The sequence below is a fragment of the Brachypodium distachyon genome, chromosome 1 (genome assembly GCF_000005505.3).
Source record: "Brachypodium distachyon strain Bd21 chromosome 1, Brachypodium_distachyon_v3.0, whole genome shotgun sequence".
Taxonomy (NCBI): domain Eukaryota; kingdom Viridiplantae; phylum Streptophyta; class Magnoliopsida; order Poales; family Poaceae; genus Brachypodium; species Brachypodium distachyon.
In genome coordinates this window covers 1880729-1904219 of record NC_016131.3, presented here as the reverse complement: position 1 = coordinate 1904219, position 23491 = coordinate 1880729, and the positions used below count along the sequence as shown (strand labels likewise).

Genomic DNA, 23491 nt, shown 5'->3' with positions numbered 1-23491 from the left:
TTTTTGCGACAAATGATGATATTCTCTCCGTTTTATAAAGATTGTCATGACTTTGAAGTAGCTTAATTTACATCTGAGACAATTTTTATGAAATATTATATTACTTTACACAATTTTAATTTAGGTTCGGATACCTATGTGTGTTGAAAGTGCAACTTAAGCCGGAAGCAATGAGGCTACGGGAGAAAAAAAAAACGTACCAGTACTCCTTGCTGGGCGAGCGGCCGGCCGTTGCCACTTGCAAGCTGAAGGACTCGTTGACTTTTAGAGCTATTCGTTCGATTAGTATTACAAGTTGATCCTTGATTCCTTTGTTAGTACTATTACAAGTCTCTTCCCCGGTGGGTAGCGGACCGAGACCAGTGAAATTGAGAACGGACGATAATAGCTCGTCACTTTTTTTCCAAGATTTTTAAAGAACGAAGATCTATTATCAAATAACTTCGCCATTATAAGGAACTCTTAACAGAAACTAGATAAATCAAATCAAATCTTTGAAAAACTCCACTTTCTTCCGATGCACGAGCCGGTAGCACATCACCACAGTGGTTCTGCCTTTGGTGGCAAAAGAGTGTCAAACCAACACACTGAAAATATATTTCATAACGTGTCTAATGATCTTCAATGGAAGTGTGGATGTTGATTTTTTTTTATAAAATTGGTCAAATTTTAAAATGTGATAATCAATAAAAGTTACATGTCCTGTGTTTCAGAACAAAGGGAGCATTACCATTGTTTTTTGGAGAATGATTAAAAGGCCCGATGTTCACGTCGTGTGTGGAGTATTATCGAATTCTATGTTACCTATTACTTCCGGTTGAAATTACTTGTCACTGATTTTGCACTAAATCTGCAACAAGTACTTCCTTATTTTAGTGCAAACGACAATTTAGGCTCGGAGAAAAGAGAGTAATTTGTATTGGAAAGAGTATTAAAATTAAAAATCGTGCGAAGGCCTCTGCCGTGAGATTATCACGACAGCTGGATCGGGGCAAAAGCCCAAGCCCAAGGCGGTGGATCGTTTTCAGTGGGGACACGTCTCACAAAGGCAAAAGGTCCGATCCAGCGGGGATAAGAAAAGCCTCGAGCCGATAAACTCGCCCACGAGGCGCTCAACTGCTATATAATCGGAAACGGATCACGGTTGCGTTCCCCCGTCTGTCATCCCTCGGTCGCAAGTCAAACCGCGAAGTCCAAAACTCGGAACCAACCAGACCACCGGAGGCGATCGATCGATGGCGCACTTGGCCGGCGGCGGCGGGGACGAGCTCGTCCCGACGCTCTCCTCGCTGGAGACGGTGTACGGCGCCGGCGAGGAGGAGGAGGAGGAGGCGCGCGTCCGCTTCGGCCGCCTCGGCGACCGCTTCCGGGCCCTCTACTCGGCCAGCCCCGCCCTCTTCGCCCGCTCCCCAGGTCAGTTTGTTGGTTAGTTGCTACTTGCTGCTGGAGTAGTGGTAGTAGTTCGGGAGGCCGGAGATTTGAGGGGGGACGGCGTGTGCGTGCGTGCAGGGAGGGTGAATCTGATCGGGGAGCACATCGACTACGAGGGCTACTCGGTGCTGCCCATGGCCATCCGCCAGGACATGATCGTCGCCATCAGCAAGGCCGCCCACGGCCAGGTGCGCGTCGCCAATGTCGAAGACAAGTACGCCGCCTGCGTCTACCCGGCCGACCCTGACAAGGTACTGGCGTCAATCCCCACTCTGCTTTGCTTCCTCTGCTCCGTTCGACTGCTCCCAGATCGGCCTGTTGCTTAGGATGCCTGCCTCGTTTTGTCGCCGTCGCCGTGGCTGAAGGACGGAGAATTTTCCCGTTGTGCATCTAATTTAATTAGTATTATTCTTGTTCCTTTTCCTGGGAGGTAGGGCACGAGAATTTCGTTCCTGACTTAGGAATCCTAAGTTAGGATGCGGTGGTTGGCATTATCATGCTACGAACTGATTAATTAATTAGCGAATGGTAACAAAAAGCCCGTGAAGCCTGGCATGGACCGGGTGGTCCACTTCGGTGCCCTGCACGTGAACTTTATAATTTTGTGTTTGTGCTACCTCGATGGCTCACTGAAGTGTGGTGTGGAGCCTCCTCCTTGCTTGCGCACCTGCTCTTCCCTTGGCTTGGCGGCTCAACGGAGGGCAGTGGGCTGAGCTCGGTTGAAAACTAGCCCAAGGCTGGTGCCTGGTAGTGGTGGGTAGCACCGGCAAGGGGAATGGGGGAGGCTGGAAAGGATCAGATCAGCTGCATTGTACTTTGAACATAGTACTGAGGGGCTGTTTGGTTTGAGCCCACAATTGCCTTGCCAAATATTTGGTTGCCAAAATATTGGTTGGGGTTTTGCTTGCCCATGATTTGGCCAACTTTGGCCAAAAAAATGAACTATAGTTGGTAGTGGGGAATTGACTTGCCAAAAAATTGGCTTTCATCCAAACAAGAACCAAATCTTGGTCAATGACCAAAAATTTGGTAGGGCATGGTTTGGCCACCATCCAAACATACCCTGAGCACTTTACAGTGCGACATGATCAAATTTAGATAGGTCTTTTAAACTGCAAAGTAGAACAATTTGAAGTAGTGAGATTGGAGTTTGTTGATTTGGAACAAGTGCAGATAAATAAAATAAGTGTCTTGTGTTTGAGAAAATAAAATAAAAAAGCGCATTCTTAGTGTAGTTTAGTCGGAATCATTTAGGATCGATTGTGAGCACCGTCTCTTTGGCTAGCAATGGCGGAGTGCATGCTTTGTTCATGTTGGTACCTATGATCACTTACATGATTCTTTCTGTTTGGTACCTGATTCTGGGTCATTGATAGCTAAATATTTGTCGTGCAGGAAATTGACATAAAAAACCACAAATGGGGCCACTACTTTATGTGTGGGTAAGTTATAGCTAGATATTGGCATTCATTTATAGTCGTTGTTCTGTTGATTTCATTCATTTAACTGCTTGTCTGCTTCCTAGAAAGTGTGACCACATCCTATTTGTGTAATCCTGTCTTAGGTACAAGGGAGTATATGAGTACGGCAGGTCAAAAGGGATAGATATGGGTGAACCTGTTGGCCTTGATGTCGTTGTTGATGGCACAGTTCCTCTAGGTACGTTGATTTATTTGCGATTTGCACTAATCTCAAATGATATGCATACCAAAGTTTATCTTGTGTGCTGTCACTCTTATCTAGGATCTGGACTTTCAAGCTCAGCAGCATTTGTCTGCTCAGCAACAATTGCTATCATGGGAATTCTCGAGAAAAATTTCCCAAAGGTATTCCTTACCACAAACAAAACAGCTCTATCAATGATATTGTTGCCATTCCTGTTAATATAAAGGTGTAATCCCTAATAAGTGGTCTAGAGTGAATACTGGATTGATGTAATAGCAAGTAGGATTTTCCAGAAAACATTTATCCAGATTCTATGTTTTGTGTGTGCTCATAATACGAGGTTCCAGATATTCTTTCCTATTTCTAATTGTTCCATTCTAATCATGCAGAAAGAAGTTGCTCAATTCACTTGTCAATCTGAGCGTCATATTGGGACACAGTCGGGGGGTATGGATCAGGTAATGGCACCATCTGTAACTGATTATGTACCAATGTAGTGGTTTCTGCTTAGCTCATGCTGTTCAAGTAAAATCAAACTAGTTTGTAAACAAAAATGCCTTGTATGGAACTAGCTTGTGGATAGGTTATTTGAGTATCTTATTTTAGTAAATATCTCTGTATTAGAAGAACATCATAGAGGGATCCTGGAAGCAGGTTAGAATGTTTCGTGTGGCTTATTCTTTGTAGAATAAGAAGAATTGCCTTTATTTCCTGAATAGATTTTTTGCATACCATGCTTACATGCAATACATCCTTGGGATCCGTGTTATTACTCATGGAGTCATGGGAGGAAGATGTATACATGTTAAATAAAGCTTGCAGTTGCAGATTTGGTATATGACTCCATTCACAATGTGTACTGTTTAAGATTCTTTAGACCACCTTTTATTTTATTTTGAGTTACTTTTTCTTTTCTTAATTTGATTGACCTTGGACTCTTAATATCATTATATTGTTCTAGGCTATATCTATCATGGCCAAACCTGGATTTGCTGAGTTGATAGATTTCAATCCAATCAAAGCAACCGATGTGCAACTACCACAAGGTGGTACATTTGTTATTGCCCATTGTCTGGCAGAGTCCAAGAAAGCAGAGACAGCTGCTACAAATTACAACAACCGTGTTGTCGAGTGTCGCTTGGCAGCGGTAAGAGATTCTTTTGTTTCAAAATGAGCTTGTATAAAAAAACAAAGGACGATTCTACACACATTCTATTGCACCTGTATCGGAGGCAGTGTTAATGCATCTCTTGTTTTGAGTTGAATGCCTTGGGAATATCAATGGTTCCCAGACACCCCAATTGTTTTGCATAATGAAAACCCCTTTGGAGCATATGTATTTTAGCTTCTAGAGTACGTTTTTTTCGCTATTTTGAGTTTTTGTCGTTGGAATTGAGAAAAAACAACAGTTGGTTGACATTCATAATCTTTTTTCATTTATTGAGCTAATATTTTTTTTCTTTTGCATTTTCACAGATTGTTCTTGCCATTAAACTAGGGATGGATACAAACAAAGCTATATCTTCTGTTACCACCCTCTCTGATGTTGAGGGGTTATGCGTCTCTTTTGCTGGCAAAGAAGGTTCTTCTGATCCTGTAGTTGCTGTGAAGGTACAAATATTTACGAAGAATTTAGGCTATTGATGTGATTATGTGAATAATATGGTTTTGCTTATAAAGAATACGTGTCCTGCCTCCATCTTCTCTGTCTATTCCTGAAAAGAGATGGATATGGCCTATGGGTTGTACAGAGGACATGGCTATGTTGCAGCAGATACAGACATTAGTTATGAAATAATGGCGGATCTGGCTCTAAATTTTTAGCATTACCAATTCATCTTAAGTCCACAACAAATACAAACTAAATATAGAATGCAACAATTGCATGATAGCCCTAGTGCAAAATTTGCATATCATGTCATGTTCTCAGTATCCATGGACCATGGGTGTCTCAGTACCTAAGCACCTAGCCCTGCCGATTAATATGTTATTCAGCAACCAACATACCAGCAGAAGTTCTAAATTCTGAAGTATACAACATATAGCTTTCAAAATTGTTGAGAGCGCAAGTGCTGGAGATTTATTGGTAGGATGATCCTTCTGTTTTACTGCAAAACCTGGGTGAACCACATCTTTGATCTTGAAATTTTCATCTTTAAAAAATCCTGCCACTTCTTTGTTTCTACTAAGGATAAGAAATTCTTCTATGTTTAGTTATACAAAATCTCCAGGAAGAAAAAGAAATAGTGCTTTTCTAGAGTAAATATTTCATATGTTCTGTCTTACCATGCACTTGTCTCATTATTGTGCAATTTTGCAGAAGTTACTGCATGAGGAACCATATACAACAGAGGAAATAGAGAAAATTGTAGGCAAAAGCTTGGCATCTGCCTTCGAGAGTTCGCCAACTTCCTTGGACGTTTTAAGAGCTGCGAAGCAATTCAAGTTATTTCAGGTGAATCCCTTTTCCTCGTTATGCATTTTCTTACATATATCAAAGCCAACTAGTTTGGAGACTCAGATGTGTGGCCCCCTCCCCCCAACACCCTATTTTATCATTCCATGTCAGCACAACTGATCAGTTGACTTTAGTCTAGTAACCCCCAGAAACACGATCTCCTTGTGAGTTTAGCACACTCGAGTTGATTTTCACACTTCAGTCTTCTTATTGATGTTCTCTATGTTGATTTTCTCTTGACCATGATGCTTTGACGATTGACTCTAATTTTCTCAATGTGCGTGTAATTTCAGCGTGCCGCTCACGTATACTCTGAAGCAAGACGGGTATATGCATTCAGAGATACTGTATCATCAAAACTCAGGTGAGTTAACTGATTTTACTCAAGTCTCCCTGTATAATGTGTTTATTTTTTGTGATCTTCCTTTTTGACTCTGCATATGTCCTCATACCATGCTGAACTTTCTTGGCCTTGGTAAACATGTCCTATCGTTTCCTCTCCAAACTCGGTTATCTGGCACTTACAATTATTCTCCTGCAGTGAGGAAGATATGCTTAAGAAGCTTGGCAACCTTATGAATGATAGCCATTACAGCTGCAGTGTGCTATACGAATGCAGGTATATGTTTTATGTAATCCAGTGTCAATTCCACTTGACACTCTTGTGCCATGTCGAAAAATAAGTTCCCTTCAAAGAATATACAAAAACATCAAATGCTGATATATTTGAGTCTGCGTCAGCTGCCCTGAGTTGGAAGAGCTTGTAAAAGTATGCCGGGACAACGGGGCACTTGGAGCGCGTCTCACAGGAGCCGGATGGGGTGGCTGCGCAGTGGCCTTGGTCAAGGAGTCCATTGTCCCGCAGTTCATCCTCAGTTTGAAGGTAAAAACCAACAATATACCAGCTCTCAAAACTTTTGGCATTACCCCCAAACAGGCAGCAAAATGCATGGCGCTCTTCTATCTTTTCTATTTCATGAACCAAAACAAAGGTAGCCATTATCAACACTGATCTTCTTCTTATTTCCTTTTGCAGGAGAAGTACTACAAATCGAGGATCGACCGGGGAGTGGTCAAGCAGAGCGAGCTTGGCCTGTATGTGTTCGCATCAAAGCCGTCGAGCGGTGCGGCCATATTGAAGCTGTAGATCGACCGCCGCCGCCCCTGTAAATGATCAAATAAAGGAAGTGCCTGGGAGGCAAGCCGCGCCCCGGTTCCCTCCCTTAATTTAGTTTTATGTATGAATGACTGAAATGTACAATGTGTATACATATATAATTAGTTGGAGTATTGTTTATGGAATTATGGGCGTCTGGCTATCAAAATTATATGTACTCTGTTCGTCGAAGGCTGATATGCACGACTGCTTTGTTATAGTGCATCTGTACGTACTTGCTTTCAGATGCTGACAGTCTTGGTCGATGGTTCCCAACTACTGGGCATGAGAGTTCACGCATTGTCCGTCGGAGTGGTACGTGAGAGAACTGAAAATACTCTCCATAATCGGATGCCTCCATGGTCAGCTGTTTGGATTGCGATCAGTTAGGCCAATTTGATTAATTGTTGCATTTTCAGTGGAAGCTAGGGACTGGCGTCTAGTTTAACTTCCCCATGGCATACTTGAACCCGCAACGCACTCGTTAATTATTTTTCTTCTGCTAGCTTTAATAAACAACTAAGTCGGTGAAACCTGAACCAAACTGAAAAGAGTAAATCACAAGCTGGTTGATTTTCTTCTACAGGTACAGGCTGAGTAGCTTTGAGAAGGTCCTTAGCCTTGAATTAATTCTCAAGGTTTTGCATCATATTCATATCGATCCATGTCGTTCTTCACGGCGGTGAACGATTGTCACATGTACCTAAACCTAAACGTGCTCGTCAATCAGTCCCTTCGTTCTCTTGCAGATAGAACTAGCTAGATCGAATGCAATGTTATTCGCAGCCTCGTATTTGCTGCCTAAACAGGGTTGTTGCGCAGACGCTTCGCTGCAGTGAATGCCAACTGCTGGTCTGGTGCAGCTTCATCCGGAACGTACAGCATGGGGCCTTTGCGTACAGTTGCACCTGGTGGGACTTTAATGGGAAGCTCATCCGCTACAATATTATTACTGCTACAAAAAGCTCTGACTTCGAGCTAGCTAGCTCATGTTCTTTGCATTTATACACACACGCACATGTACATGTACTCGTACATACGTGGAGTGTGAACCGTTGTTTGTATACCTCGCGACAGCAGAATCTGAGCTTAATTGGATGAACGAAGGAAAAAAAATCACACGAACGTGCCATCCGAATTGCTTACTTTTGAGTTTGCGGATAATTAAGGCTGAGTTTGGCGTTGAGATCGACTATAATAATCCGGTTTCCTCAACAACCATTTTTCACCTAGTTTTCGTTTGCCTAATCAATTGTTGTCGTATAAAATGAGTTCGGCACAACATAGTTCAGCAATTTTAACAGAGCATAATTGGGTGTCGATACATTTAGCTAGCTAGCTAGTTGTAGTTATATTTAGGATATACCCAATGAAAACATCACTGAATGAATAAAGGTTATTGATTACAAAATCGTCGGAACTGGTCTCGGTAGGATTTATCGCATTTATAGTTTGCACTTGCGTGCAGTGCACGCACGAATTAACTCGCAGCATGCATTAGCTGCCACGATCACCTCAAGCAACAGTGTGCACTAAATTTGGTAACAGTTTCCGCTATATACTCCGTATTAGGTAAATATTTATATATAAATGGACTTGTTCGTGGCTAAGCTATGCCAAGGCTTCAATCATGCACGATCACAAGGTAATCTCTAGATTGGGCACTGTTCTACGATCCCGACACGTGTACGTAAGTAGAGATGATCAAGATATAGAACAATCCAAATATATAGCTAGATGCCGATATACGTAGGTGCAAGAAAGCTAGAGTTTATAATCAATTTGCCGATCTATTGTGAATATGTCTAATCACATTTAATTCGATCGATGAGTAAACTATACTCTCTCTCACACACACACACAATTATTTGCACGTATAATTGGATATTATTTCCATATTATATATATACTCCAAAACCCTTACAATGGCATGCATGAGTCTAAAAAAAACTGTACTATAGCATGCATACAAAATACTCATCCGTTCCATAAAGATTGACATGAATTTGAACTAACTCGATTGGCACGACTGAACTAGAGTTAGTTCAGATTCGTGTCAATTTTTATGGAACGGAGGGAGTACAGTAATGAAACGTAGTCAAATTTCAATAGGTGGTTATCTTAAACATACTAATTATAAATTTATGATAAGGGTCCACCCTTACAACGGTTGCCTGTTTTTTTAAACACAGTTGTCTTTTTAGATGGCATTCAATTTTTTTTGGATTATCAAGCCATACGTCAGTGGAGCTGCGTCCTTTGTCCATCGGTTGCCTGAAAAAAAACCTCAATGAACATCCAATGATCCAAATATACGTCTAATTAAATTAAATTACACAAACATTAAGCTTCCTTTCGAACAGTGCATAGTGTGCATATGCAATTTTAAGTGAGAAACAAACTAGAAAAAAATATAGTTCGGAGTACTAAATCAATTACGCGTACAGTAGTTAATTGTATTTTTCTAAAATATACTTAGCTCATTAACCCTTAATCAAAGTCAGTACACGTGCTCCCCGTAGCCCCCCCCCCCCCCCCCCCCCCCTTTCTCTTTCTGTCTCCCGTCTATATAAACACCTGCAGCCTCTTCTCCTTGTTTCACCATTCCCTTCCCGCCAGCCATATCAGCCGGGTGGTGCAACAGTGCAACACCACCAGTACCCATATTGAGCTAGAGCTCGAGCTCTGCATCCAGCCATGGCGTCGTCCAAGGCCTTCACCAAGTCCCTCCTCCTCTACAACAAAATCCTCCTCCGCCGCCTCAAATCCCTCATCATCCGCACACCACCCCCTCCTCCGCCGCCGCCGAACCTGCTCCCGCCGGAGCCGGAGACGACGACGGAAACCGCCGCCGCCGCCACAACCACGGCCATCTGCTCCGTGGAGGGCGGGCTTCTAATGTCCCCCTCGACCTTCCCCTACTTCATGCTCGTCGCCCTGGAAGCCGGTGGCCTCCTCCGCAGTCTCCTCCTGCTCCTCCTCTACCCGCTCCTCCGCCTCCTCCCCCAAACCCTCGCCACGAAATCCATGGTGTTAATCAGCTTCGCGGGGGTACGGAAGGACGCCTTCCGGCTGGCCGGCCGCGCCGTCATGCCCAAGCTCTTCCTCGACGACGTCAGCGCCGAGGTCTTCCAGCAGATCACGGCCATGGCGGGGGCAAGGAGGCAGGGGAGGAGGAGGTGCGTGTGCGTGAGCGGGATGCCGAGGGCGATGGTGGAGCCGTTCCTGAAGGAGTACCTCGGCGTCGACGAGGTGGTGGCGCCGGAGCTGAGGGAAATGGGTGGCTATTACCTTGGGGTTTTGGAGGAGGAGGGGAAGATCATGGAGGATTTGGATTTGGAGGAGGTGATTTGGGGGAAGAAGGGTGGGCCGGGCCAAGGTGTTATTGGGATTGGGGGAGGAGTTGAGTTCTCGTATGGCCGGCAGATATTTCAAAAGTATTGCAAGGTTAGTATACTGGATGTTCTGAGTATAAGATGTTCTAATTTTGATATGAGTCAACAAATTTGAAGTTTGTTCAAATGTTTATGAAAAATGATCTACCAACATTTACAACTCCAGATTAATTAATTTTATTAAATCCGTCATGATACAGTATTTTATATTGTAGATGTTAGTATATGTTTCTAAAAATTCGGTCAAACTTTTGACTTAGGACAAAGATAGAACATCTTATATTTAAGAATGGAGGTAGTAATAGCTCATTCGGGGCGCACCAAATTCCTAAAATTTAATGAAATTTGAGTGTGATTTTTTGTGAAATTAATTTTTTTTACATTTCATTTGTATTTCATTCCCGTCTCATGAGTAACACTTCAAATGGGTTTTACTAAGTTTTTAAAATTTTATTGGTTTCATTTGATTGTAAAATAGGAGCAAAAACAGAGTGAAACCGGAATGAAATATTTCCATATTTTATTTGTATTGTTTCAGTTTCACTAAAAATATCGATCACTTTTCTTCTACTCCCTCCGACCGGTATTACTTGTCTTAAATTTGCCCAAATAAGAATGTATTTATGTGTAAAAAGCGTCTAGATACATATAATATTTCGATAAATAATTCCGGCCAGAGAGAGTAATAAATTTCAGACCATACCATATAATTCCAGCTAATTACCCATTAGTACAACAAAAGACATTAGTATTTTTCTAGGAAATATGGACCATATTTTGGTTCATGATTGCTTGGACTAAAAAACTCTTGAAATGGACCTCGTATTGTTAGAGGGAAATGGTGTCCATGGTATTAATGTCGTCATGAAATAGTATATATGGGCCAAATTGATGTCTTGAAATAGAGATAAGTTTTTTTAATGTAGAGATAAGCTAGTGTGTGAATGTAGCCATACTTAAATTACTACCAAAGAATGAAAAGCAAATATATTTATAGGCAAATAAGTAATGTGGTTACAGTATATTTCAATGCGAGTCGTATACTCGTATTTCATTACGTACGCAAGAACCTTATGTTTTTGTATTTTTGAATAAAGAAAGTACATAACGCTGAATGTTTTGATTCGCATGTGCCATTACATTTTCTAGGACCGTCTATGTCCATTCGTACTATAGATTACCTAAACAATTATTAAAAAAACACTTGTACATATTTCTAAACCAGTGGATATGAATACCCCCACCATTCGTATCTAGACATTTGTTAGGAATAGATACGTTCATTTTTTGACAAATTTGAGACAAGAATTATGGAACGGAAGGAGTAGTACTGTTCATATTAAGGTAACGAGCTAATTTTTCCCCAGAAATATAAAAGGGAGTGAGGAGACTATTTCCTGAAATCATTAATTTGGGTAATATGTGCTTAATTTCCCGGGCGTATTGTACGGTCTTGGTTCCCTGTCAACTTCCATTCGTCAAGTCTATAGGTATACTTTATTCTCCAATATTATATAGCGAGATGTCACGCATAACAGTATATAGATTTTCCTGATGTCCTGATTGCCTGATTGGTATGGGCATCCTCCCATATATTCGAGCTAGCTATAGCTAATTGTGGTTGATCGGTCTCGCTACGTGTCCATGTCGGCAGCCGTGAAGAACCTGCATTGGCTGCATGCATAGCGTTTACTCCCCCACATGCAAGCACACATTGGAAATCAGCGTGCATTGCACTGCGGCTAAATGACCGTGCATGTGAATTGAAGGAGAAAGAGATCAAGGTAAGGAATTGAAGAACGAAATGCGAGGCTCGATTGCGCGATGGTTCTGATTTTATATACGGAGTTGAAAAATCGCAGTCGATCTCCTACAGAAACGGCTGGTTATATATGGCCTAGATAATTTGCAGCGTTTGAAATAGTGCAGTCTCAGCAAAAAAGAATCAGCGCCAAATTTATCTCTGAGTTATATAGAGTGCTGTTGACAGGATGAACTATACTTCTTCCTCCGTCCCAAAATAATTAAGTGCGTCACTTATAACTAAGCTGTCTAATTAAGCTGCATGCCAATGTATACACTTTAGCCGGTTCACGTTCATATGATTCAAGTGCCGGGTGGATCTATGTTACGATCCCCAAACAGTACTACACTCGGCAGCCAAAGAATATTAAAATTCCATTGGATTCTATAACATCCGAGGGGGTTTCTTAAATATTAAAATTTCCATTGGATTCTGTACAAAAACTCGGTGCCCACAACTCAGAAGTACATTTTCGATAATATGTCCACACTATCTAAAACATGAGCTAGCTTGTCAAGAAACAGGAAGCGGTACACGTTAATTAATTACGAAAGCACCATACGCACTGATATATCACATTCATGCATGAGTCAACGTGACAATGCAATACACTTATATAGTGCCTGGTGGATCTATGTTACTATCCCCAAACAGTGCTCGACAGCTAAAGATACCAGTTCTACTAATTTTGCACACTGTAGCACCACTTAATTAATTCCTGAGTACGTAATTGACATTTCCTGTGACTAATTTTGCCGTTGAACTGTCGTTATGATATGACAAAACATTTTTTTTTTCAGGAGGTGTACGCGCCGCCGGAGTCGACCCGGCGGCGGCGAGGCGCGCTGCACCCTCGGCTGTACCCGAAGCCGCTCATCTTCCACGACGGCCGCACGGCGTTCCGCCCGACCCCCGCCGCCACGCTCGCCATGTTCCTCTGGCTCCCCCTTGGCGCCCCCCTCGCCGTCCTCCGCACCGCCGTCTTCCTTCTCCTCCCCTTCTCCCTCTCCGTCCCCTTCCTCGCCGCCCTCGGCATGCACAACCGCATGATCCCCTCCTCTTCCTCTTCTCCGCCGGAGCCGGAGAAGAAGAAGAAGGAGGAGAAGAAGGGGAACCTGTTCGCGTGCAACCACCGGTCGCTGCTGGACCCGCTGTGCGTCTCCGCGGCGGCGGGGCGGGCGGACCTGGCGGCGGCGACCTACAGCATCAGCCGCCTCTCGGAGCTGCTCTCCCCGATCCCGACCTTCCGCCTCACACGGGACCGGGCCGCCGACCGGGCCGCGATGCAGGCCCAGCTCTCCGCCAGCTCCGGGCGGCCCGGTGGGCTCGTGGTCTGCCCGGAGGGGACCACCTGCAGGGAGCCGTACGTGCTGCGGTTTAGCCCGCTGTTCGCCGAGCTGGACGGTGACGTGGTGCCCGTGGCGCTCCACCTGGCCGTGGACATGTTCCACGGCACCACGGCGGGCGGGAGGAAGATCCTCGACCCGCTGTACCTCCTCATGAACCCCGTCCCGTCGTACCTCGTCCAGTTCCTAGACCCGGTCCAGTGCACCATTAAGGATGATGATGACGATGGCGGCGTGGATGCGCGCCACGTGGCGAACGAGGTGCAGCGGAGGGTCGCTGAGGCGCTTGGGTATGAGCGTACCGGGTTGACCAGGAAGGACAAGTATCTCATCCTCGCCGGGAACGATGGCGTCGTCGGTGTCAAGGAGAAGACTTGAATTTTAATCAATACGGCATACAATGCTGACGATAACTACTGCTCGCTCGTCAGGGGCTGTGTTGTTAATCTTGTGTTACCAGAGGTGCTTTGTGGGAAAAGATCACACTGTACTATTCCTCTTTGACTTGAGAGAATATTATGTGAAATTCCTCAAAAAAAAGTATTATGTGAAAAGGGGTTTAAGTTTTGCAGATTTTGCTGTCATTATCGGGCTTGATTATGATTAATTACGTGCTGAGCAGAGACACGTTAAGGTCGTGTAGTTGTGGTGCTTGATGGTTGGTTACCGATGGCAACGTGCCGGCTGTAATTTGAGCGGATGAGCAATCTATTCAGTTGTGTATGGAGAATAGCAAATTCGAGACAAAATTCCTACTTCTGGTTCGAGCATTGAAGCCTTTTAAAGACGATATCTTTTTCCATGAGAATAATAGGGCAAGTTTGCAGCCAATGATATGTACTGTATATTCCATTCCTTGCACATCATTCAAACCTTCCAACTGGAGTAGCTGGTAATAAGGAGGAAGCCGTTGCTGGTTTCACTAGTCAGGTGGCTTCATGACCCCACCAACATTGCCACATACATCCTCTTTTTTCGGCCCGAATTTCGGTTTTCGAATTCGAGATCTTACCGGGTAGAATCAGGATGGTCGATGGTGCATGTTTCCTAATGTAAACCAGGCTGTAGAGGTAGCTATACTCGAGACAGTTTATTTTTCTTTACTGCCCACACGAGTTACCATTGCTTCTTCCCCTTCCTCTTTTTCTTGTTACTACTACCACCACCACCACTACTACCCTTTGCATTGCTTTCGCTGCCCGGAGAAGGGGGCTCACCTTGTACACCAGTTTCAAACATGCCAGACTGCACGGCGTTCTGCAGCCACTCAAAGAACTCTTCATCCATTCCTGCATCCATATTTGGGACATTCGGAACGCCTCCACCCCTCGCCCCCGAGGTGCCTCCTTTGCCACCACCTTGCTTTGCCAGGCTGGCATTAACGTGGAAGCTCGGCTTGTGGGTGTTTGCTGGGCATTTCATTCCCTGGAGAAGAAACGGAAATTTGTATCAGTTCATAAATTCTTTTTCCTCTCTATCTACTCACTAGGCAGAATGTGAGATAATGACTATGTATGGAAGTGTATGTTACTACATTGGACAAATCAGATTTAAGAAAACATGCAAATTAGCAAGTATTAATGAACACATCTAAATTTTTGTCAAAGATCTGAATCACCTGACAGCTGAACCACTCGGTGACATCAAAGATGTTGCTTTCAGCACAAACGTATGCATGAGGTGAATCAGGCTGCAAAACAGTATGTATCATAACACATCAGTAACAACACATTTGTAATGGCTAATTTTTTCCAAGTGTCCATAGAATGAGTTCAAACAATCTGGCATTACCGTGTGCAGCATCCCGAATAGAACGGGCTGAAAGGACTGTTCAACCCATCCATCACCATCTTTAGCTTGATGAAACTCTTTGCAATCCTGTGATGCAGAAAATAAAATAACTTCTACAGAACATAACTGGCGTAGACTCAAAAGCAACCACAGGCATATACCAAAAGAAAATACCTGACACCATCTGGCCTGCAACTTAGCTCTTCCTGTGTAAACCCACAGATGGAAATCGCCACATTTCTTGCAGGCTATTCTTCTTGATAAACCAGAAGGTCCTTCATCAACACCTTCAGAAGGGCTAAACCCTTGTTGGAATGCACCAGGTCGTCCTTTCTAGTAAAATTACAGAAATAATACAGCAAGTTACTAACAGCTATCATATCAATAGACCATATTTCATAAATGTAAGCAGGATAAATTAAAGCAACTGAGAAGTAAACTAAATACTAAGGAGTTTGTTCACTCAAAAAAAAATACTAAGGAGTTTGTTTGCACAAGGCAAGTAAACATGAAACTTTATTAATGTCTAGATGAAATATCTATTAATGTGTCTTCTATTTTTATCACAGTCCATCTTTAGGGAACGGATCGTTAAGCCAACATAAACTTTTTGAAACACTAAGTAACATGAACATTTGATGGCAAATTTGCAAAAATAAATTATATATTTTTCACACAAAATGATTGACAATATTAGAAATGTCACACTCTTTTATTCAAACTGACAATAAATGGTTGTAATGAAAACATATGAACCTATTGAGTTGATCTACAACATGATTTTCTTTGCAACAAACCAAACTGTCTACTGCCTAAAGTCGCTTTCGCTTCAAAACCATCACAATGAAACCAGCATGCAAACTGCCCTGTTGCATCAGAGTAATCAAGTAAACTGTCTACAGTGATGTTCAAGGGCAGCTAAATATGGTGTTTCCAACATATGGCATTCAATTCAACACTAACTAAGTCCATTCCAGGTCTAAGCTTTCAAAATTCAAGCATCTCCTAGATTGATGCCAAATGTAAAATTACATTGCAAATTCAGTAATCCACAAATGACCAAATCAGACAAAGATCAATTTGGTTCAGCTGGTAAGTCGTAATTCACTTCATTCAGTTTCATCTTTTTCTATCTTATTCTTATCTAAAAACATGAATTCTCATGTATTTGAATAGTTCAGATGCAAACCCTTCCATGTGCAGTTGAAAAACATGTCAACACACCATAACTAGTTTAAAATCTGGCCATATTTGGGTGATTCTTTAGACCAGCTATACAGGTACCTTTCCCTCAAACAGGACTTTATAGGAGCCAACTAGTGTGGATTGGTTAGCAGCAGTTGTGGGTAGTTACAAAAATGATGCCCGGTACTGATTCCAAGAAAGAAGAATAATGCCCAGTACAGATTCGAAGAAAGAAGAATGATGCGTGCTACCTTTTGAGAAGCACTCTGAAACCGCCTAAAGTAGTTCAATAGCTCTTCCCTCCTTAACTCATCGTCATATGTCTTTCGTTTCAAAGAATCAAGAAGAACCTGTGTGTTGAGTTGGGACCTCATGAATACATGATATTATAAAAGATACTTTTTTATTAGAGATGTAACTATTTCAAAATGGAATAGATGCAAACCTCATATGCATTTTGAAGCTTTTTAAATGCATCAGCAGCTTTGTCATTGCCCATGTTCTTGTCAGGATGGACTAACATGGCCTGAAAAATTTGGAAACACAATTGACAAAAATTACTATACTTGAACCGTGCAGTGTATGAATATTGATATGAAAAAAGGCATCGTTTGGGGAAATACAAGAATTTATACAGCTGGCATTAGTTTCTTTTTCATCACCTTTTTCTTGTATTCTCTCTTGAGTAATGACGCATCTATATTTTCATATGGACGGAGTCCAAATGCTGAATAATGATCAGTGCAGCTTAGTAAACGAGCCACTTCATCTTCAGATGTTAACTCTTTGTCAGCTCCACTTGTTGATGGATCACCAGGGCCACGATCAGATGATTGAGCATATCCAGACTGCGAGGTGCTACCTTTTGACGATTGCTGAAATTCTCCAAAGAAGTTGCCTGATCTGCCTGTACTACGCTCAGACTTTCTTGAAGAATCATTAAATTTGTCACTGTCTAAATTGTTTCTCAGGAAATGGACTAGAACATCACTTGAAATGAAAGACAAATTCAGGCTCAAAAGTAGTCCAAGCCATCCAATGTAGCTTCTTGCACAATACATCGAATATAGGCAGGTGACAAGGAGAGCAAATCGTTCATGCTTCAAGAAAAATGAAGCGCCTGTATTTTAAGCAACGTTAGAGCAGTTTACAAGCTGTGAAATCTTTAATAAGATTGATTTCAAAGGAACGGTAAACAAGTTGTAGAATATGACCTCCGAGGACTATGACAGTGCTTGTAGTCCAAAAGCTTCCATACAGCCACAAGATCACCACCGCAAGCAACGCCACAATCAGGACAGCAAAACCAAGACCAACAAAGGCAACCACAGAAGCAGCAATCACCTAGATCATAGAGAGAAAAGCAAAGATGAAAAGATTGACAAGACACTAAGCACATCTGCTTTCAATTAAGATTTTAAGTTTCAAGTAAGAGAGCATAATAAAAACATACAAAGGCATCGTTGCCTGCAGGAAATTATACATGTTACAATGATTAAACAGACTAGTGATCAGAACTTTTACTGAAAATACATTTACTTTCATGAGAAGGAAGTGCAGAAAATGAACATTGACCAGATAAAAAAAACATAGTTGAGCCATACCATGAACATGAGCATTTTCTTTATCCCAATCATTGCAAAAATTGACAGCATGCTGCACCAAAGTACTGCAAGAAGGGAGTTTGTCCCCAGACGTAGCAAAGAATCAAAGCCCCTTATGTTGCAGTCTAACCAAACAGTCAACAAGAGCAGCATCATTTTTCCAGCAATAAACATCCAGGTCCGAACAATAGGATAAACATACTCAATTTTCCTGAGGACATAGGTGTGCCCTTTCTCTGCAATGGCCATGAAAGCTGTGATGACTGGCCTATTTCTCTCAACAAATACTTTGCTTTCTTCCATTACGTACATCATGGAGGCTCTAAAAAAAGATGCAGCCATGCAAGCAATGCACCTGGTCTTCTCCATCAAGTGTTCTTTCCAAATACGCAATGAAGTTTGTTCTACCAATGAGTTTTTGCCGCAGCCACGCCGTGAGGGTTTCTTGCTATCTCTTCTTGTTTTGGTACTGCTGGAAGGGAGCTCATTTTCTTCGGAATTTTTCACATCATAACTGATATCCACTGATTGCTGTTTGCATGACGCTCTGTCATCCGATTTACCCAAGGATGAGGTGCCATTGCTTCTGTTATTCTTCTTGTTGCTTCTTGTTTTCTGGCCACCGTTTCCTCCAGAACCATTTGATTGTGAACTTGGATCTTCACCATGCACTGCATCTCTTTCTGGTGTATTTAGTATATCACTATTAGCTGTATTTTGTCGGTTAGGTGAAGCCTGATTTGGACCACTTTTACTCTGACTTCCTTTTCGAGCCATGATTCCACTCAAGACACAATGGACTCACAGCTAAGATGATGATGCATCACAGACTCATAGTAGTTCACGCAGAAGGGTGATATGTCTCTCTATCTTCCCTTGGTAAAACCACACCTGCAGATACATAGAAACATATCATAAATATGGATTTAAAAATAGGTTGAACAAAAGTAGCAAGGTTTTGTAGTTCAGTGCGCCATCTACTTCGAAGCAAGTAAAGGATCAGATCATTTTTAACTGATATAATTAGTGAAGGATTTCTTTTCCACTTTTTCTTGTAAGTTGATCCTTGTCTTCATCCATAAAGACTGGCTGCCAGTGACCACAGAATTTTTGGCATTATCCGCTGCGCTCATAGTTTACAGAGTTGTCGTATGTCAATGGAAATTGTTCTCTATGTTTTCCTTTGGTTACTTTTCATGCATTCTGTGGTGGCATATGCTGCCACACTTCAAGTTTACTAGCACTGTGAGTCCCCATTGCAACATGATCGAGCTGAACTCTGACGAAAGAACCAAACCATGAGGCTCGATATATTGTTATGACCCGATCTTTCACAACACTCCACCTTCAGCAGCAGTAACCTCTCACCCACGCACGCGCAAGATAATTTCCACGCATAAATCGCAACACATAGGTTTTCTAAAGATTCCTCCAAACTTAGGAATTTTTCTACAGCTTCCCCATAAGTCAATGAGTATCTACCCTAAAAACACATCGTGCTTATGATCAAAACCATAACCTTCCTTACGTGGCTGCACCACACCTTGCCTCTAGTCCGACCCATAGTTTTTAATACGTTGTTATCTCGTCGCCATAACGACGATACAACGTCGTGGCGCCCCTGGCTGCCGTCGCGTCGACCCACGCGATAGAATTTGCCTGTGGCGTCGCTATGGCGTCCTGTGGCGTCGCGATGTCGTCCTGTGGACGATTCAACCCTGTGGCGGTTAAGATGCGACGTCACAAGCAGATAAGCACAGCAGCAGGCACGCGCGGGAGAAATAGCCTGTGGCGTCGATTGGGAGAACAGTCCGCGCGGGAGGGAGTGAGGGAGGAAGAGAGGAGAGGGAATTGGGTGAACCTGCATCTCCCAGCCGTGGCGGTTCCATCCCCCATCGTCGGCGGCTCAATCCCTCTCTGCTCTGTTCTGCTCCTCTCTCTCCCACCCTCTTGCCGGGGACTGATTAGGGACTGCATGCTTGTTTCCTAATGCAGTCCAGCACTATGGAAGGTCCAATTGAGCAACGAGGCTGGGATGGATCCAATTGCCGATCCTATTAATTGCTTGCAGTATAACGGAAGGTTACAGGACACAAGGCAATCACTAATTATGATCCCTGAAATCACGGCCAGGCGCTATACAAATCAAGCATCGATTCCTATCCTGCAATCCTGCAGTTAAGATGCTACCTAGTAGCTAGTATCAATCATGTTTTTCTTTTTGCGGGTAAACCTATCAATCATGGTTAGTTACCATGTTTACACCCGTCCTCCTCTCCCTCCTTGTACCTATCAAGGCAATGTTTGATTGTTTGTGGATGGCTTTATTAGTGATGCTGTCCCTATGATTGATTCCCTTGATTGCTCAACAATTTCAAGGTTTGTATCTCTACTCAATAGCTGATATAGTAGGTCTAATAGCTGCTAGTATATTTCTGTGAAGTCGCTACGCCACACGCCACAAGCGTTGTAAAGTTGTGAGGGGGGTGGGTCGCCGCAACTCGCCACGCCGTATTCAAAACTATGTTCCGACCTTAATTTTCTCCTGATCTGCACCCCACACGCACACCGGCACAGCAGAGGGCGGATGTACATATGTAAATTTATTCAATGATTTATTGATTTTTCCTTGCCATCCTCACAAAAACAGATGCATTTGCGAACATATACATCTCCGATTTTTAAGCTCTTGACCGCCGGCAAAGTTTTTTGGAGAACTGGACTAGTGACACAAGAGATAGCCGTGGTCATATCAAACTCTTTCAAATCTTTGCTGGCATAGGGACAACATCCGCCCTCTGCTGTGCCGGTGTGCGTGTGGGGTGCAGATCAGGAGAAAATTAAGGTCGGACTAGAGGCAAGGTGTGGTGCAGCCACGTAAGGAAGGTTATGGTTTTGATAATAAGCATGATGTGTTTTTAGGGTAGATACTCATTGACTTTTGGGGAAGCTGTCGAAAAATTCCTAAGTTTGGAGGAATCTTTAGAAAACCTATGTGTTGCGATTTATGCGTGGAAATTATCTTGCGCGTGCGTGGGTGAGAGGTTACTGCTGCTGAAGGTGGAGTGTTGTGAAAGATTGGGTCATAACAATATATCGAGCCTCATGGTTTGGTTCTTTCGTCAGAGTTCAGCTCGGTCATGTTGCAATGGGGACTCACAGTGCTAGTAAACTTGAAGTGTGGCGGCATATGCCACCACAGAATGCATGAAAAGTAACCAAAGGAAAACATAGAGAACAATTTCCATTGACATACGACAACTCTGTAAACTATGAGCGCAGCGGATAATGCCAAAAATTCTGTGGTCACTGGCAGCCAGTCTTTATGGATGAAGATAGGGATCAACTTACAAGAAAAGGTGGAAAAGAAATCCTTCACTAACTTCCACCGGTTCTTATAAACAAACTTCCACCGGTTCTTATACGCGGCAAAAGCTCTTTCAATTGTTATCCTTAAAGAAGAGTGTCTCAAGTTGAACAATTCTTTGTAATTTTTAGGATGATTCCCCGCACCATACTCCTTCAAGTGGTACCTTGTCCTACCGTATGGTGGAAGGAAACCCGGTCTCAAGGCATACCCGGCATCAACAAGATCGAATTTTCCTACGAAATTCCAACTATTAGGTACATCAAAAACTATTGAGAAATATGTGGCTGGTAGGTTTAAATTATTACCCGGAGGAAGTGACAACCCATCATCCCTCTGCACGGCATCCGCAAGTATGAGGGCATCATGGGCTGACCCCTCCCAACCAGCAAGTACATAGGTAAACTTTAAATCAAAGTCTACCGCAGCCATAACATTTTGGGTAGTACCATCTTTTCTACCCCTAAAGGCGGCCGAGATTTTTGCTGGGACTCTAGCCATGACATGTGTTCCATCAATTGCTCCAATACAATCCTAGTTCATAAATATGTAAGTATGAAGAGTGGAGGGAGAAAGAGATAAATATATAGAGTTTTGCAAATAAAAGTAGGTTACCTTGAAGTAAGGATTGAAGCGGGTGTTCTCCTGAATTTTAGGATGTATATTAGTGGAGGGAGGACGGATCATCTCACCTCGCAACTCTCCAACAGCATACAACACAGTCTTAAAATACCTACTTATTACTTCAATAGATCTTCTAAAAATCGGTTGAAGAGCTCGAAACCTTGTATTGTGGCCAACTACCAGGAGAAACATGGCTACTTGTTCCTCAATGGAAGTATGAATACTATCTTTCAATAATTCTCTCTCTCTAAACAAATTGCGCAAGCGAAAAAAGGGAGCTCTTTTCATTCTTAGCTGATTTGAGCAATTTGTGCCAGTAGAATGATAGATATATCTGAAGTTAGATTCCCTAACTATATCCATATCAATCCTACGACCTAATACCATCAGAGTTTGGTTTCTAGCTCTCCTTGAGATAAAAATCATGTAAGCTCCCAATGCAGCTGCAAGGCCGGCTGCTTTCACGATTAGTTGACGACGTTTTTTTGCCAAATCATCCATCTAAAGAAACCAAAACAAATTATTTTCACACAACGGAATGAAACAAACAGGACACAGCAAATATTCACCATCATCCATACAATTGCATAGAATAAAACCCTACTGTCCACACCATTAAAATCTTAACAAATCACTTCTAATCCAGATTATTGCAAAGAAATAGAGAAGATAGCACAGCTATAATACCTCGTGCTTGCGGTTCAGGTCGGAGCAGAGGCCTGTCTGCCGTGGGAGTCGAGGTCGGGGAAGACGACGGCGGGAGTCGACCTGGTCCTGCGTGTGATCTTCCTTCGTGAACGCCCCGCCGCCGGTGGTCTTCCTTGCAGGCGGCGACGACTGGGAGGAAGAGGAGGAGAACGAGGTGGCCGGGAGCCAAATCGCCAAGATCTACGATTTGGGGATGGAGGTGCTTCCGCGGGATTTGGGGATGCTTCGGCCGGCGGCTGGGTCGGGTGGGGGGAGGCCGGGAGGGAAGGAAGACTGGGGTGGGAGGGGTGCGCGAGGTGCAAGGGCCGAGCGAGATATTTTTTCATGCCGAAGTCTGGCAGGCTCACATGCGAATATCGTTTTCTACTTCACACCCCGGGCAGGCTGAGGTCACTTTTCTGCATTAGGTGGACTCAGGGCTTTCACAATGTGCCAAAAGTCAAATCTAACACGTAGATTCAATTTGGCACTGATGTTAAATCCCAATTTTCATGCAATGTAGATGATGCCAAATTTGCAATGCAGAAAGGGCCCACCGAAAAATAAATTATCTAATAAATTCCACCCCACGCTGTTTCCTTATCTCTTCCCCAACAGCCCAACCGCATCTCCCCATCTTCTCCGCCCAGCGCCTCCGCCCAACACCGCCTAGGTCTCGCGGCCAGGTAAAATTGGTTCGCAAACCCTCCCCGTGCAGCATCCGCCGACGCTCAGCACTGACTCTGCGTCAGGTTGATCCCGGCGTCCAGATATGCAGCTTCGTTTTTTATTTTTTGTTGTTGCTCGTCCGAATGAAATTTCTACTTGCTGCTCGGCCGAGTGTTCGTTGCTACTACTTCCGAATTTTGTTTTTGTGTTTTTCTGGAAAGCCTGAATACTTCATATGTGTCCTAGCCATGGCGCGAGTTGGAAGAGGTTAGAGGTGCCTGTCTTTTTTATTGTTCTCAGGTATTTGGC

The 23491-nt window shown here is 43.2% G+C and overlaps 3 protein-coding genes across 6 annotated transcripts; 2 read left to right on the top strand and 1 right to left on the bottom strand.

Moving 5' to 3' along the window:
• Nucleotides 1-1110: 1110 nt before the first annotated feature.
• On the top strand, nucleotides 1111-6930 carry LOC100824538 (galactokinase). 2 transcript variants are annotated; one of them, XM_024457655.1, is made up of 13 exons: nucleotides 1111-1413; nucleotides 1510-1682; nucleotides 2827-2873; nucleotides 2996-3090; nucleotides 3175-3257; nucleotides 3486-3554; nucleotides 4058-4243; nucleotides 4573-4707; nucleotides 5420-5551; nucleotides 5848-5918; nucleotides 6096-6173; nucleotides 6296-6437; nucleotides 6591-6930. In XM_024457655.1, exons 1-13 carry the CDS (start codon nucleotides 1236-1238, stop codon nucleotides 6699-6701), a joined length of 1500 nt encoding a protein of 499 aa, XP_024313423.1. In that variant the 5' UTR covers nucleotides 1111-1235; the 3' UTR covers nucleotides 6702-6930. The 2 variants fall into 2 exon arrangements, with proteins under 2 accessions (XP_024313423.1, XP_003559199.1); XM_003559151.3 differs by having other exon boundaries at nucleotides 5417-5551.
• Nucleotides 6931-9299: 2369 nt separating this feature from the next.
• Nucleotides 9300-13826, top strand: LOC100824232 (probable glycerol-3-phosphate acyltransferase 3). Its single transcript, XM_003559150.4, has 2 exons — nucleotides 9300-10157; nucleotides 12710-13826. Exons 1-2 carry the CDS (start codon nucleotides 9408-9410, stop codon nucleotides 13631-13633), a joined length of 1674 nt encoding a protein of 557 aa, XP_003559198.3. The 5' UTR covers nucleotides 9300-9407; the 3' UTR covers nucleotides 13634-13826.
• A 199-nt stretch (nucleotides 13827-14025) lies between these two features.
• On the bottom strand, nucleotides 14026-22844 carry LOC100846891. Of its 3 annotated transcripts, none has more exons than XM_003563055.4 (10): nucleotides 22514-22844; nucleotides 17836-18726; nucleotides 17446-17575; nucleotides 16894-17351; nucleotides 16677-16757; nucleotides 16483-16581; nucleotides 15221-15379; nucleotides 15047-15133; nucleotides 14874-14945; nucleotides 14026-14680 (listed from the first exon to the last, which is right to left on the bottom strand). In XM_003563055.4, the coding sequence occupies exons 2-10, from the start codon at nucleotides 18610-18612 to the stop codon at nucleotides 14372-14374; spliced, it is 2172 nt and encodes a 723-aa protein (XP_003563103.1). In that variant the 5' UTR covers nucleotides 18613-18726; nucleotides 22514-22844; the 3' UTR covers nucleotides 14026-14371. The 3 variants fall into 3 exon arrangements, with proteins under 3 accessions (XP_003563103.1, XP_014752552.1, XP_014752553.1); XM_014897066.1 differs by lacking the exon at nucleotides 22514-22844 and adding an exon at nucleotides 21369-21438; XM_014897067.2 differs by lacking the exon at nucleotides 22514-22844 and adding an exon at nucleotides 21187-21339.
• Between the last annotated feature and the right edge of the window lie 647 nt (nucleotides 22845-23491).